At 48.3% G+C, this 16,142-nt stretch overlaps 1 protein-coding gene across 1 annotated transcript in view; it reads left to right on the plus strand.

Annotated features, from left to right (window-relative positions):
• The window catches only part of ccdc102a (coiled-coil domain containing 102A), a 75,853-nt gene that overhangs the window by 34,406 nt on the left and 25,305 nt on the right, over positions 1-16,142 (plus strand). The window contains exons 2-4 of the mRNA XM_042340436.1: positions 2,468-3,139; positions 11,031-11,248; positions 13,746-13,854. Of these exons, the coding sequence (XP_042196370.1) occupies positions 2,468-3,139; positions 11,031-11,248; positions 13,746-13,854 (999 nt within the window). The remainder of the gene's footprint in view (positions 1-2,467; positions 3,140-11,030; positions 11,249-13,745; positions 13,855-16,142) is intronic.

A 16,142-nucleotide genomic window follows, 5' to 3' on the forward strand; every position in this document is an offset into this window, starting at 1 on the left:
CCCTCCTCCCTCACTCCATCTCCCCTCCCCCATCACCCCTCCCTGATCACCCCATCCCCTCCTCTCCCGTTTCCCCCTCACAACAACCACAAATGACATTTACACAGAGCCTTTCACATTGGGAGGAGTGAGCAAAGCTGGTTCGTGACAACGTGTTCCAGAGCTTTGGCAAGGTAGGGTTGAAAATGAGACAGTAATTTGTAAGATTTATGAGGTAAGTGATCAAGCCTGGCATTGTAGCGGATCGTAAGTGGCTAGAAAATCATCAACCACAATTCCCTCTACTTCCTCGTCCTCCTGGACCTCTCCCCATCAGCACAATTGCATGATCATTGTGTTTATATTACATTCAGAATGATTTTCTAGCCACTTACGATCAGCTACAATTACTTATTGTAAATACCTCTGCAGCTACAAAAGCTGGTTGTCTCAGCCTCTAGTGGTGCTGTTAACATTGCGGAATCAGAGAACACAACAGTGGGATTCTCATACTAGAATGAATAATATTACACAGGAAATATTTTGGTTCCGTCTTGGCTTGCAAAGGCCCAAGATCCGGCGAGCTAGACTTTGTGTAGTGTAATTCATAATTCAAAAAAACGACTTGGCAATGAAACTGGCAGGAAAAGACAAAAACATTAATATCAATACAATTCTTGATTTATTAGAAAGCATGCGCAATTTCAGGATGAATTCAACACGGAATAAAAATTCTTGCAGGATTTTTTTAGTTGTGTCAATTGTTCTCACCAGGTCAACTGAACACAAGCCTCAGCACTCCGAACCGCATAATTTCTGCATCTTTTGCTCTATAGCAAATTCTTGGGGATTACCTGCATTAGCCACATGAAAAAAGGCAAACATTTTGTTCTATATAAGAACTATAGTGTTGCACAGATCTTTTTGGTTTTCTAACAATGTCAAACAACAACAACAAATTAATGTGGAAAGGGCCTTTCACGTCAGGAGGGTGTCCCAAGGCCTGGACAGTCAGGGATCCGCACCCAAGCTTGGGGTTGGGATCAGGAGAGGTCTTCAGACAGCTCCTGAAGGAAGTAAGGGAGGGGGCGAGGTGGAGGGATCGTGGGATGGAGCTCCAGGGGGTGGAGGCAGAGAGGCTGAAAAGCCTCTGAAAATAAATATTTTTATTTATTTATTTTCCCCTTGAACAGTCTCTGCTGATCCTGTAAGCAGACTTGCTCAAACCTCAACCTCTACAACCTGATCTACAGTTGCAACATGTGACCAGGAAGCTTTTGTGTTGCTGGAGATGGGAGCTCTCACTACACAGTATGGAAGAGTAACTGATATATATGATCCTCTTTGTGGAGGAAGGTGTGGCGTGGGGTGGGGGGTTGGGAAGCTGGCTCCAGGGCTCTACTGGTGGCAGCCCAGCCAGCCTGGCTCATTAGCAGAATGTGGAAGGGCAGACCATCAACAACAACTTGCATTTTTATAGTGGCTTGCAGGCGGGGTAGCGTCTTCGACCACTTAATAGTGGTGGGGTTTGAAGACGAGGCAGGGGGAGGTGACTAGGCACAGTCGAAGAGGAAAGTCTTCAGGTACAATCTGCAGATGACGACAACAAATGGATTTATATTAGTGCCCCTCACACGGGGTAGCGTCCCAGAGCGCTTGAGAGAGAGAAAATACTCAACAAAACCAAAATAGATTAATCCATAATTGCACAACTAACTGAACTACAACACAGATATGACTTGCAGGCAAACAAGGCACTGAGGTTTTCCACTACTTTCAATACATTTATAATCCACTTATAATGATATTCCTAGTTCTGAAGTTTTACAATTGCTGCTGGTCGCTGTGTTTCACCAGGCTGCATAAGGCTCAAGGCATTGGGGAGATGTGCCGGGGAGGAGCAGGGAAGGGCTGGACACCTCCTGCTCTGCCCCTCCCCCTGTCACTCTCCGCACTGCCTCATGGAGACCAACTAGAAGAGAGGTACAGCCGGGAGGAGAACAGTGAAGCTGGAAATTGTTTGTGGGCCAGACAAAATCATCTGCCAGGCTGATCTAGACCAGGGTGCACGCCCCCACTCCCTACTTGAACAGGTATAGATAAAAATTTGGTTTAATGTCTTATTTGAAGGATAGTGCAATGCAGAACTCCCTCAGGCACTGCACTGAAGTGTCAGGCTCAAGTATGTGATTCAAAATCCCAATTTAGGGCATGAGCCCACAACCTCCTGGTTCAGAGGTGAGAGTGTTACCATCCGAGCCAGATTAGCCTCTATCAAATAAACCCTGCTAACACGTTGGTTTCTTTTACTGTGTTAATTTCTTGTAGATAAAGGGATTAAGGGATATGGGGATAAGGCGGGTAGGTGGTGTTAGAATAGCTCAGCCATGATCTTATTGAATGGCGGGGCAGGCTAAAGGGGCTAAATGGCCTACTCCTGCTCCTAATCCTTATGTTCTTAATGTGTTTCTAATGTTTTCTTCTGCAGTCTACCTTTGAGAATGGGTTTCAGAAAGTAAACTTGACTGAAGGCAGCCTGAGCCCTGACGTGTTCTCACAGAAGATGAACCAGAGCGGTGGATCCCGAGCGGGGGAGACAGGACAGCTTAGCAATGCTTCACTTCTCAGCAGTCACAGCCAACAAAGCATTGCTCTCCAGCCTGAAAGAATGTGTTCTCCTGAACCTGTGTTATCAACTCCCAAAATTGGAGCCCAGACACCTAGTCCACAGCTACCTTTGTGTATGGATGGTGACTGGGAGAGCCGCGAAGAACTGCGCTTGCGAGAGCTGGAGGAGGCCAGAGCTCGGGCAGCGCAGATGGAAAAGACAATGCGCTGGTGGTCAGATTGTACTGCCAACTGGCGGGAGAAATGGAGCAAAGTGCGGGCAGAGAGGAACAAATCCAGGGAGGAGGTGAGGCATCTGCGGCAAAAACTAGAGGCCCTCACCAAGGAGCTGACCACCGTCAAACGGGAAAAGCAGGAATTGTCCAATGAAAATGAGCAGCTGAGGCTGGAGGCGGAGCGGAGCAAGAATGATCGGCACAATGAGGAAACGCTGGACAATAAACTGGTCTCCGAAAAGGAGAGTGAAAGTATGAATGTTCCGGATCAAGAGCCAGTCAGAGATCTGGGATCAGAAAAATCTTCTAAAAACAAGGTAATTTTAGTGCAGTGTGTGGTGCTGTTGCAGTGGGCTGCTCCCTCACATATATACAATAATATATTCATTTTTTAACCAATTTATGGCCTGTCTATATTCTGTGATTAAAATCACAACCAAGTTACTGATGGGCAACAGGACAACGATGTTGTTTTGAAGCTTCATTGGGAAAAACTATCTCAACTTTATACAGATGGCTGGTACTTTCTTAGTACATAATAATATCTTTAAGTACAGCAAGGCCCCGATACAGGTTAGCTTGTGAACCCGATGCAAACTGTTCTTCATGGTTCCAAGCTCCTGTGAGTGCAGATGAGAGTGCATTCATATATGCAGGGCTTGGAATCCACCTTGATTGGTTTGCAGAGAGGTAAGTAGCTGCTGCTCCAGCTCTGCACTGGTGGAACCATCGCTTGGTGGGTAAGGACATGTGTCCGAGCTGTGGACAGGAAGATGGTGACAATGCTCTCACACATTTCATGCTGACTGGGCTGCCCACCAGGAAGTTCACAGGTGCCTGCCTTTGACCTATTGAGGTTCAAACCCATGCTTGCTGGATGTCAAAATGACCAACTGGTGACTATCCTGCTTGAGGTCGGAGGTAAGCGGGGTCTCCCTGGAGCTGCACTGACTCCGTGGTAATGTGCTTGGCAATGGAATGTCACCATCAAGTCAATCCTAATCTCTGGTGCGATTCCTGAGCCAGACAGGGCCACAGTATCCAGAGCATTGCTGATGACAGGACAGCCCTACCCGACTCACTGACAGCACTTGGAAGACCAGTCATGGGGGGCAGGGATTCTTCAGAGATGTGATTCAGATTGAATAGCTGTTCTTGCAAAGTAGATAGTTCTGGGAATTCTAGACAGCAAATCGTTCTGGGGGTAATAATTTTCCATACACCCACCCTTCCATACACACATCCTCCCCATCACACACAACCTCTCCTACACACACCCTCCCCTATCACACACCACTCCCCTACACACAATCCTACCTTACACACAATCCTCCCCTACACATACCCTCCCCTACACACATAACCTCCCCTACACACACCCTCCCCTACACACACACCTCCCTACACACAATCATCCCCTATACACAATCCTCCCCTACACACATAGCCCTCCCCTACACACACACCCTCCCCTACACACAATGCACCCTTACACATAATCCTCTCCCAACACACACACCCTTCCTACACACACAATCCCCCTACACACAATCTTTCCCTACACACGCACCCTCCCCTACACACATTCCTCCCCTACACACAATCCACCCCTACACACGCCCTCCCCAACATACAAACCCCTCCCCAACACACACGTTCCCCTGCACACAATCCTCCCTACACATATGCCCTCCTCAATACACAAAACCCTCACCAATGCACAACCTCCCCTCCACACACCCTACCCAACACAAGCCCTCCCTTACACACACCCTCCCCTGCACACACAATCCTCCCCTACACACACCCTCCCTCACACACACCTCTCCCCAACACACACACCCTCCCCTGCACACACAGTTCTCCCCTACACACACCCTCCCCAACAGACACACTCCTTCCCAAAACACACACCGTCCCCTACACACACGTTCTCCTACACACACAGTCATACCGTACATACACACCCTCCCCAAAACACACACCCTCCCTTACACACTCACCTCCCCTACACACAATCACCCCTACACACATCTCCCCCTACACACACCCTCCCCTACACACAATCCTCTCCTACGTACAATCCTCCCCTACACACACACCCTCCCCTACACACATGTTCCCCTTCACACACAATCCTACCCTCCCCTCCCCAACACATACATCCTCTCCTGCACACACAATCCTCCACTACATACGCCTTGCCAAACACCCACAGCCTCCCCAACACAACACCCTCTCCTACACACACAATGCTCCCCGAAACAGAATCCTCCCCTATACACATTCCTCACCTACATACAATCCTCCCTCACAAACACCCTTCCCAACACACAAACCCCTTCCCGAGACACACCCTCCACTACACACAATCCTCCCCTAGACAAGATCATCCCCTACGCACACGCCCTCCCAACACACACAACATTGCCATTACACACACCCTCCCTTACACACACAATCCTACCCTACACACAAATCTCCCATACACATACACCCTCCCCTACATACAGTCCTCCCCTACACACATCCTCTCCTACACACACAATTCTCGCCGACTCACCCACCCTCCACTACACACAATCCTCCCTTAGACAAAATCCTCCCCTACATACACACTCTCCCCAACACACACAATCCCCCCTACACACACTCCCCTACACACACACCCTCCGTTACACAAAATCCTCCCCTACACACACACCATCCCCTACACACATACCTTCCCCAACACACACAATCCTCCCCTACACACAATCCTCCCCTGCACATACACCTTCCCCAACACACACCCTCCCCTACATACACGGTCCCCTACACACACAATCCTACCCTACACACACACCCTCCCCAATACACACACTCTCCCCTGCACACACAATCCTCCCCTCCACACACCATGCCAAACACATACAGCCTCCCCAACACAACACACCCTCCACTACACACACAATGCTCCCCTAAACAGAATCCTGCCCTACACACATTCCTCCCCTACACACAATTCTCCTTCTCACACACCCTTCCCAACACACAAACAACAACAACAAGATTACATTTGTATAGTGCCTTTCACGTCGGGAGGTCGTCCCAAGGCGCTGGACAGAATACAGCATTTCACCCTCACCTCCCCTACACACAATCACCCCCTACACGCATCTCCCCTAAACACAATCCTCCCCAACACGCACAATCCTCCCCTACATACACCCTCCCCTACATGCAATCCTCCCCTATACACAAAGGAGTAAACCCTTTCCCAACACACACAATCCCCTACACGCAATCCTCCCATACACACACACCCTCTCCTACACACAATCCTCCCATAGACAAGATCATCCTCTACACACACACCCTCCCTTACACACACAATCCTCCCCAACACAAAATCCTCTCTTACACACACACACCCTCCTGAACACACACAATCCCTACACAAATCTCCCATACACACACACCCTCCCCTACATACACACCTTCCCCAACACACACAATCCCCCCTATACACAATCCTCCCCTACACACACACACTCCCCTACACACAATCCTGCCCTGCACACACCCTACCAACACACACCCTCGCCAACACATACTATCCTCCTCAACACACACACCCTCCACAAGAAACACCCTCCCCTACACACAATCCTCCCATACACACACACCCTCCCCTAAACACAGTTCTCCCCCACACACACCCTCCCCTACACACACAATCTTACCCTACACACGCACCCTCCCCAACACTCACGATTCCCCCCTACACACACTCCCCTACACACGGACCCTGCACTACACACAATCCTCCCCTACACACACACACCATCCCCTGCACACATACCTTCCACAACACACAGAATCCCCACTGTACACAATCCTCCCCTACACACCCAAACTCCAAAACACGCACACCCTCCCCTACACACACACCCTACCCTGCACACACTATCCTCCCCACACACAATCCTCCCCTACACACACAAGAACAACAACAACAAGATTATATTTGTATAGCGCCTTTCATGTTGGGAGGACGTCCCAAGGCGCTGGACAGTGTACAGCATTTCACACCCTCCCCTATACACACAATCCTCCCCTACACACAATCCTCCCCTAGACACACATCTGCCCAACACACAAAATCCCCCCTACACAAAATCCTCCCCTACACACACATCCTCCCATACACACAATCCTCCTCACCTACAAGGCCATTCATGACCTCGCTCCCTCCTACCTCTCCGACCTACTATCCCCCCACCTACCTGCCCGTACCCTCCGTTCCTCTGGCTCCGGTCTGCTCTACATCCCCCGCCCCAACCGCCCTACCATCGGTGGCCGGGCCTTCAGCCTCTCAGCCCTGAGGCTCTGGAACTCCATCCACAGTGCCTTCGCCGCTTCCTCCCTTTCCTCCTTCCAGGCCGGTCTCAAGACCTTTCTCTTTGACCGTGCCTTCAGCTCCCCTCTCGACTCTCTACCCCCTCCTCGCTCCCTCCCTTCCCTCCCCTCACCCTGACCACTTTCCCCCTCCTCGCTCCCTCCCTTCCCTCCCCTCACCCTGACCATTTCCCCCCTCCTCGCTTCCTCCCTTCCCTCCCCCTGACCATTTCCCCAATGCTCGGGTCCAGACCCAACTGTACAGCACCTTGGGATGTCCTCCCGACGTGAAAGGCGCTCTATGAATGGAATCTTGTTGTTGTTGTTGTACACATATTCCTCCCCTACAGACACAATCGTCCCCTACATACACACCTCACCTACACTGTCCTCCCCTACACACACACTCCCCAACACACACACTCCCCAACACACACACTCCCCAACACACACACGCCTCCCCAAAACACACACCCTCTCCTACTCATACTCTCCCCTACACACACACTCCAAAACACGCACACCTCCCCTAGACACACACACTCCCCAACACACAAAATTCCCCCTACATAAAATCCTCCCCTACACACACACCCTCCCCTACACACCGTCCTCCCCTCCACACACACCCTCCCCTACACGGAATCCTCCCTTAGACAAATTTCTCCCCTACACGCAATCCTCTACCAGACAAAATCCTCTGCTACACACACACACACTCCCCAAAAGACACAATCCCCAATCCACAATCCTCCCCTACACACAAACCCTCCCCTACACACAAATCCTCTCCTACACACACACTCCCAAACACACGCCCCCTACACACACCTCCCCTTCACACAATCAAACCCCATACACATACCTCTATACCTACAATCCTCCCTTACACACACCCTCCCCTACACACACAATCCGAAACACACACACACTCCCCTACACACACCTCCCCTACGCACACACCCTCCCCAACACACACAATCCCTCCTACACACAATTGTCCCCTACACCCCCTCTCCTACACACACACCTCATCTACACACAATCCTCCCCTACACACCCTCCCCAACAAACAAACCCCTCCCAAACACATACCTTCCCCTGAACACATTCTCCCCAATACACGCACCCTCGCCTACACACATCCTCCCCTACACACAACCTCCACTGCACACACAATCCTTCCATACGCATAATCCTCCCCTACATACACAATCGTCCCCTACACACACACCTCACCTACACACTGTCCTCCCCTACACACACTCTCCCCAACACATGCACCCTTCCCAACACACACACCCTCCTCTACACACACAATCCTTCCATACACATAATCCTCCCCTACATACACAATCGTCCCCTACACACACACCTCACCTACACACTGTCCTCCCCTACACACACACTCCCCAACACACACACCCTCTCCTACACATACTCTCCCCTACACACACAATCCTCTCCTACACACAAGGGGAGGTGGGACTGGGTGAGAGGGGCACCAGCACAGGCCTGAAGGACCTGGAGATCCACCAAAAACACACTCAGGACCAGTGTCCTGACTGCGGGGCTACAGGAGCTCAACACCTCCTGCCTCTCGGGGCCAAACACCACACATGGACACACACACACAGACAGACACGGGGAGAGATACACACACACACACACAGAGACACACAGACACACACAGACACAGAGAGATACACACACACACAGACAGACACAGACACACACACACACAGACACAGAGAGATACACACACCCACAGACAGACACAGACACACACACACACACAGACAGACACGGGGAGAGATACACACACAGACACAGAGACACACACAGACACAGAGAGATATACACACACAGACAGACACGGGGAGAGATACACAGACACAAAGGCACACACACACACAGACACGGGGAGAGATACACACACAGACACAGAAACACATACACACACAGACACACACACACAGACAGACAGACAGACAGACACGGGGAGAGATACACACACACACACACAGAAACACACACACACACAGACAAAGAGAGATACACACACACACACAGAGACACAGACACAGAGAGATACACACAGACAGAGACACACAGACACACACAAAGAGAGAGATAACAGACACAGATACACACAGATACACATACAGAGAGAGACACAGATACAGAGAGAGAGACACACAGACACACCCACAGACACATACACAGAGAGAGATACACGTACACAGACACAGAGAGACATACAGACACACACAGACAGACACAGAGAGAGTGACACACACACAGACACACAGACACAGAGAGACACACAGAAACACACATACAGAAAGAGACACACAGACACTCACCGAGACACACACACTCACAGACACAAACACAGACAGAGAGAGCGACACTAACTCAGAGGCACATAGAGAGAGACACACAAACAGAGGAGAGAGAGATACATATATTCACACAGACGCTCATAAATACACACACATATGGAACAACTGCTTCCAGTCTGTTGGACTCTCCCCAGTCCAGGGAGAGAGAGAGTGCGCATCCCATTCCAACAGTCTTACCTCTGGCATATGTAGGTGCAATGCATGGAAATCTCACCTTGGTTTGAATACTCTTATGTGATGGGTTTCCACGTGTGTCAGAAACATGGCTGGCCGCACCCCCCAAGAATTCAAGTCAGTCTGCATTGTACCTGGCCGAGTATCAAAACTAGGTGTCAACCTGACTCAGTTGGTAACACTTTTGCCTTTGAGTCAGAAAGTTGTGGGTTCAAGCGCATTTTAGGACTTTGAAGTCAGTGTCCAGTCTGACATATCAATCTGTGCTGGGAGTGTGCTCTATTGTTGGAGGTGCCATCCTTCCCATGAGATGTTAAACCAAAGTCCCACTCAGGTGAACGTGACAGATTTCTTGGCAACTATTCCAGCAGAAAAGAGAGTTCCTCCTTGTTGTGGTCAACAATTGCCCAAATAAAATGGCTGTTTGTTGTTGCGTACAAATTGGCTGCTGCATTTGGCTCCAAAGTAAACAGTTACTGGACGTCACACAAACCCTGTGAAGTACTTTGTGATGTCCTACTGTCAAGAAAGATGCGATATCAAATGTAACTTTTATTTTATTTTGTTAAATTTCTTTACTGTAACACTGCAAGCAGAAGTGTACAGTGCAAATTCAGTAACACCTGTGATGTATGGTCGATCCTGTTAGCTGTGCACACTCCAAGATCCTGGTCACTTTCTTTCTGAGAACTTGGATGCATACTCCACAAAACACAGTCAGTTCACCTCACCGTATATTCTGTGAAGTGATTTGAGATTTCTCATCAACGTGATAAGGCTCTTTATCAAATGCAAGGATTATTATTATCCTCTGATTCTGTAACAATAACATTAAGTTTCCATTAAATAATTCCCTTCAAGTTGGATAATGTCTCACCTGCAAATTTACCTTGCACAGTCTGCAAATCCAAGTTATTTATGTATGCTAGCAACAAAAGGGGCAGCACAGACTGACGGCCGAGTCACCTCACTCAATTTCACCTCCCTCTGCTTCCTTCCCTTTAATCCACAACAAGCTTGACGGGCAATCGCAAAAGCCAGTCAGTCTCTCTTATCTCTGGCCTTTTTGAAGTCGAGGTATGCTATGGAATGTATGTAGCTTCTCATTGTCGATTTGCGGTATCACTTCCTCAAAACTATTTGAGGTTGTTCAGGCCAGATTAACCATCTGAAGATTGACCATCATTTATTTTCTTATTATCTTTCATTTTGTTTCTCGTGATTGATTCCATCATTGTTTATTCTGCAGGAGTTTGAGCTCATGGAGGCCATTATGAAAACCAAGCAGGACAATTCTGAGGCCTGGGACCAGCGCAGTACACATAGTGTACGCACATCACTTAGCCGCCAGGAGAGAAACCGCCTACTGTGGGAGGAAGTGGCAGTGATTGAAGAGGATGCCACAAAAGTTACTGCTTTGCAACTGCGCCTGGATGAGTCCCAGAAAATCCTGCAGAAAGAACGGGAGTAAGTGTGGGAATGGCGTTCTCTAAAATCCCTTTTGAGAACCACATTTTCTTTGTTACTTTAAAACAAGGGACTATGTCTGTAAGATCTGTACACGTCAAATTCTGAGACGCCGCCTGGCGTGAAGGGAGCTATATAACTGCAAGTTGTTGTACAATAGATTCAGAACTCTACAGATTAGCTAGAAATTCACTTCAGCCTATCTGGTCTCATCCCTCCAGAACAGCCAGCCTCCCAGTACAGATTCAAGCTGCTTTTTAAACGAGTTCAGTTTCCTGGCCTCAACCACCCTCTCTGGCAGCCTGTTCTAGTCATTAACAGTAACAATCGTTACATTTGGTGTAGCACTTTCACATCAGGAGGACAACCCAAAGTGTTTCACAGGATATATTGTGAAGTGCAGTGACAGAAAAACACCCACACACAAAATTACCCTCTGTTTTCTGGACCAAAATTGTTCTCTGCAGCTCTAAACCTGTGTCCTCTTGTTCTGCTGTCTTCGTGCATCATACAGTATTGATATGGGCTTACTTTTTTAATCCCATTTAAAATCTTGCACACCTCTATAAGATCCCCTCTGAGTCATCTTTTCACTTTTTTTTCTTTTTGGGGGTGAATATTTTATATTGATAAGATATATTTATATTTTAGAAATAGAGTTCTGTAGGTTAGTGGTTAGAGCACTCGCCTTGGAAGCAAGAGGACTTGGGTTAGATTCCCGGGCGGGGCAAAACATTGGGCAAGTTTCCTTCCTTACTCCACACGCCTCTGTTTACCTAGCAGTAAGTGGGAACCCGGTTGTTAGTTGATTGGTGTATTACTTTTTCGGGGGTAATAATCCCTTCAAAATAAATAATAATAATTTGGTCACTCAATCCACAACTGTTTGTGGAATACTGCAGAGCGCAATTAGCTGCTGGGTTTTGCCCTAACAGGTAGAGTGGTACTAGCTGGACAAGCTCGCCAGTCAGCGAGCCAGCAGTTGGTAAGGAAGCGATGGAGAAGGAGACAGCTTGCGTGTCAGGAAGCCCCTCCCTCAGTTCGCGTACAGACTGCAGCAGCGGCCGGCACTATTCCCACTCCCTGCGCTGCGTTCTCCCAACCGCCAGCTCCTGCCACTGCCATGAGGGTGTCATCCCCCAGAGAGCATCCAAGGCCGCACTCTCCACTTCTCAAAACCATCAGGAACCTCGGTGTTCTGTTCGACCCTGAGCTGTCCTTTCTCCCTCATATCCGCGCCACAACTGGCACTGCCTTCCATCACCTCCGGAACATCGCCAGACTATGGCACTACCTCACCCCTCACGCGGCTGAAACTCTGGTCCACGCCTTTATCACCTCAATGCTGGACTATGGGAACTTTCTCCTCGCTGGCCTTCCCGGCCCTCCCTCCACACTGCAGGTCATTCAGAACTCTGCAGCTCATGTACTGTCCCGCACCAGGCTTCGGGACCACATCACTCCCACCCTCGCTCGCCTCCACTGGCTCCCCATCCCCCAGAGGATCGAATTCAAGATCCTCATCCTCACCTACAAGGCCATTCACGGCCTTGCTCCCTCCTACCTCTCCGACCTACTATCCCCCTACTTACCTGCCCGTACCCTCCGTTTCTCTGGCTCCGGTCTGCTCCACATCCCCCGCCCCTGACCGTGCCTTCAGCTCCCCTCTCGACTCTCTACCCCCTCCTCGCCCCCACTCTCCCCTCTCCTCACCCTGACCATTTCCCCACTGCTCGGGTCCTGACCCAACTGTCCAGCGCCTTGGGACGTCCTCCCGACGTAAAAGGCGCTCTATAAATGGAATCTTGTTGTTGTTGTTGTTGAGAGGGAGGGAGCTGTTGGAAATGGTAATGGGCTGGATGAGGCCCCAGGCCGCCGGTTGAGCCACACTGATCTACACTATCTGATTCTAGTCCTATAGTTTAGTGGTTAGAGCACTTGCCCCGTAAGTGAGAGGACCTGGATTTTAAGTTTTTAAAATAATAATTCAGTCAATCCACGACTGTTTGTGGGACGCTGCTGTGCGCAATTGGCTGCCACGTTTCGCCCACAAATTTACAATCAGTTCACTTACAGTATATTCTGTGAAGCTCTTTGAGATGATGTCTGGAAAACGTGAAAAGGCACTATATCAAATGCAAGGATTATAACCACTACCTCAGGCAGTGAGTTCTACAATCTCACATTGCTCTGCATGACGTAGTTCCTCTTGAATTTTCTTTTAGATCTCCTAGTTGCTATCTTATATCAGTGTGTCCTGGTTACAGACTCACCAACTAGTGTGAACAGCCTATTTATGCTTACCTTATGTACCCTTTTATACTGTAAATTATAGGAAGATGATAAGAGGTTCCTGACATAAGAGTTTAACAACATGACAAGCTAAAACGTGAAGAATTCCCAAACATTGAATATACACTGAAAAAGAAGGTTTTAGAGATATATTGTTTTATTTGTTAAAAAGTTTTCATGGCTGTGACATTCTGTGTTTTCTCAGGGACAAGAGTGCGTTGAGTAAACACATTGAGAGGCTGGAGACAGACCTGAGCCAGTGGAAGATTAAGCATGAAGAGCTCATCAAATCCAAGCAGGAAGTGGTCATACAAGTAAGGACAAAATCAACAGAAAAGTCTGTAAAAGCTTAAGAATTATTAACCTCTTAACTAAAAGATGTTTTTGAGGGGGCGTCAAAAATGGAAGGTGAAGGATATGCAGTAGATGTGGTGCACATGGATTTTCAGAAGGAGGTAAATGGGGTCTCCTTTGGTCTAAACTGGCTCCAAGGTAGCATGTTTGGTAACGGAATGTCGGAATCGAGTCAATGGCAATCTCTTTAGTCCGGTTCCCGAGCCAGGAGAGGCCGCAGGATTCCAGAGCATTGCTGATAACATCACAGCCAACCTGGCTCATCGGCAGGACTTGAAAGGGCAGACCAGTCACTGGGTGCAGGGAATCCTCTCACTCAGCTCCTAATGGTCCTAGTTGGACAAGAAGGTTTTTAACAAGGTACTATGGACGTATGGCTAAGGTCAGGCCTTATGAGATCAAAGGGAAGACAGTAATTGGATAGAGAAGTGGCCACAGGGGAGAAGACAAAGAGTAGATGTGGTGTTCCTCAGGGATCTGTTCCGGGCCCACAACTTTTCACCCTGTAAATCAATGATTTTGACCTAGGAATAGGGAGAAAATCTCAAAGTGTGCAGATGATACAATGCTCGGGGGAGAACTGAGGAGGACCAAAATAAAATACAGGTAGAATGGCTGAATGGGCAGACAAGTGGCAGATGGAATTCAATGAAAAACAGGGTGAAGTATATAGAATTACATGGAATATACAGCACAGAAACAGGCCATTTAGCTCAACTGGTCTGCTGATATTTATGCTCTGCATGAGCCTCCTCCTGCCCTTCCTCAACTAAGCCGATCAGTATAACTTTCCATTCCTTTCTCCCTCATTTACTTAGCTAGCTTCCCTTTAAATACATCTATGTTATTCGCCTCAACTATTCCTTATGGAAGCAAGTTCCACATTCTCACTACTCTCTGGGTAAAGAAGTTTCTTCTGATTTCGCTATTTGATTTATTGGTGATTATTTTATATCTGTGGCCCCTGGTTCTGGTCTCCCCCACAAGGGCAAACATCTTAACTGAAAAAGGAAATAAGAGGGGCAAAGAGGTTGCATGAGAAAAGATTAGCGGGTAACATAAAAGGGAATCCTAAGGTATAAGCATAAAAAGAACGAAAGGTTAGTCAAAGGTAGGATGGGTCCAATTAGGGACCAAAGAGGAAATCTTCCTGTGGAGGCTGATGTACTGAATGAGGACTTTGCATCTGTCTTCACAAAAGAAGAGGATGCAGCCAATGCCACAGTATCGGAGGAGAAGGGAGAGAAATTGGATACGAATAAACTGAGACGAGATACTAAAAATGTTGTTGGTGCTCAAGGTAGATAAGTCACCCGATCTGGACAGGAAGCATCCTAGGTTACTGAGGGAAGTAAGGGTGGATATAACAGAGGCTCCGGCCACAATCTTTCAATTCTCCTTGGACACCGCGGTGGTGCCAGAGGACTGGAGGGTTGCAAATGTTACTCCCCTGTACAAAAAGGGGCAGAAGTATAAACCCGGGAACTACAGGCCAGTCGGCCTAACGTCAGTAGTGGGGAAACTTCTGGAGACTATAATCCGGGACAAAGTCAGTCAACGGCACAAGAGCGAGTGGCAGGGTGAGGGGCGTCAGTAGAGTAGGCCAAGATGACTTGAGAAGGGAATTCGAAGAGCTGGGGTCCAAATTGAAGTCAAGATCATCGAAGGTGGTACAATCGGGACTACTGCCTGTACCATACGACAATTGGTACAGGAACATACAAATTAAGGACTTGAACGCACGGCTAAAAGAGTGGTGCGGAACTCGGGTTTCTTTTTATGGGCCATTGGCACGAGTATTGGAGGAAAATAGAGCTCTTTCAGCGAAAAGGGCTGCATTTAACTCGTGCTGGGACAAATGTCCGAGCTAAACAAATTAACAGGGAGATAAATAGGAATTTAAACTAGTAAAGGGGGGAATATACAGGTAAGAGAAACCATAAGTTAGCATTAGAAAAAGTAAAGATGACAGTGCAGAATAACATGCCAGATAATAGGAACATGTTAACAAGGGGTAAGAAGTTTTGGCAAAGTAGATAAGGAATCAGAGAGTAGAGGAAATAGTAGGAAATTAAAAATGTTATATCTGATAAACTGATGAATTAAAAGCACAGATAGACACATATGGGTACGATCGAGTAGCCATCACTGAAACATGGTTACAAGGAGATCGAGGGTGGGAGTTAAATATTCCAGGGTTCTCAGTTTACAGGAAAGATAGGCACTGTGGGAAACGGGGTGGGGGTGG

Source organism: Callorhinchus milii, unplaced genomic scaffold (genome assembly GCF_018977255.1).
Source record: "Callorhinchus milii isolate IMCB2004 unplaced genomic scaffold, IMCB_Cmil_1.0 Scaffold14, whole genome shotgun sequence".
In the NCBI taxonomy this organism is placed as follows: domain Eukaryota; kingdom Metazoa; phylum Chordata; class Chondrichthyes; order Chimaeriformes; family Callorhinchidae; genus Callorhinchus; species Callorhinchus milii.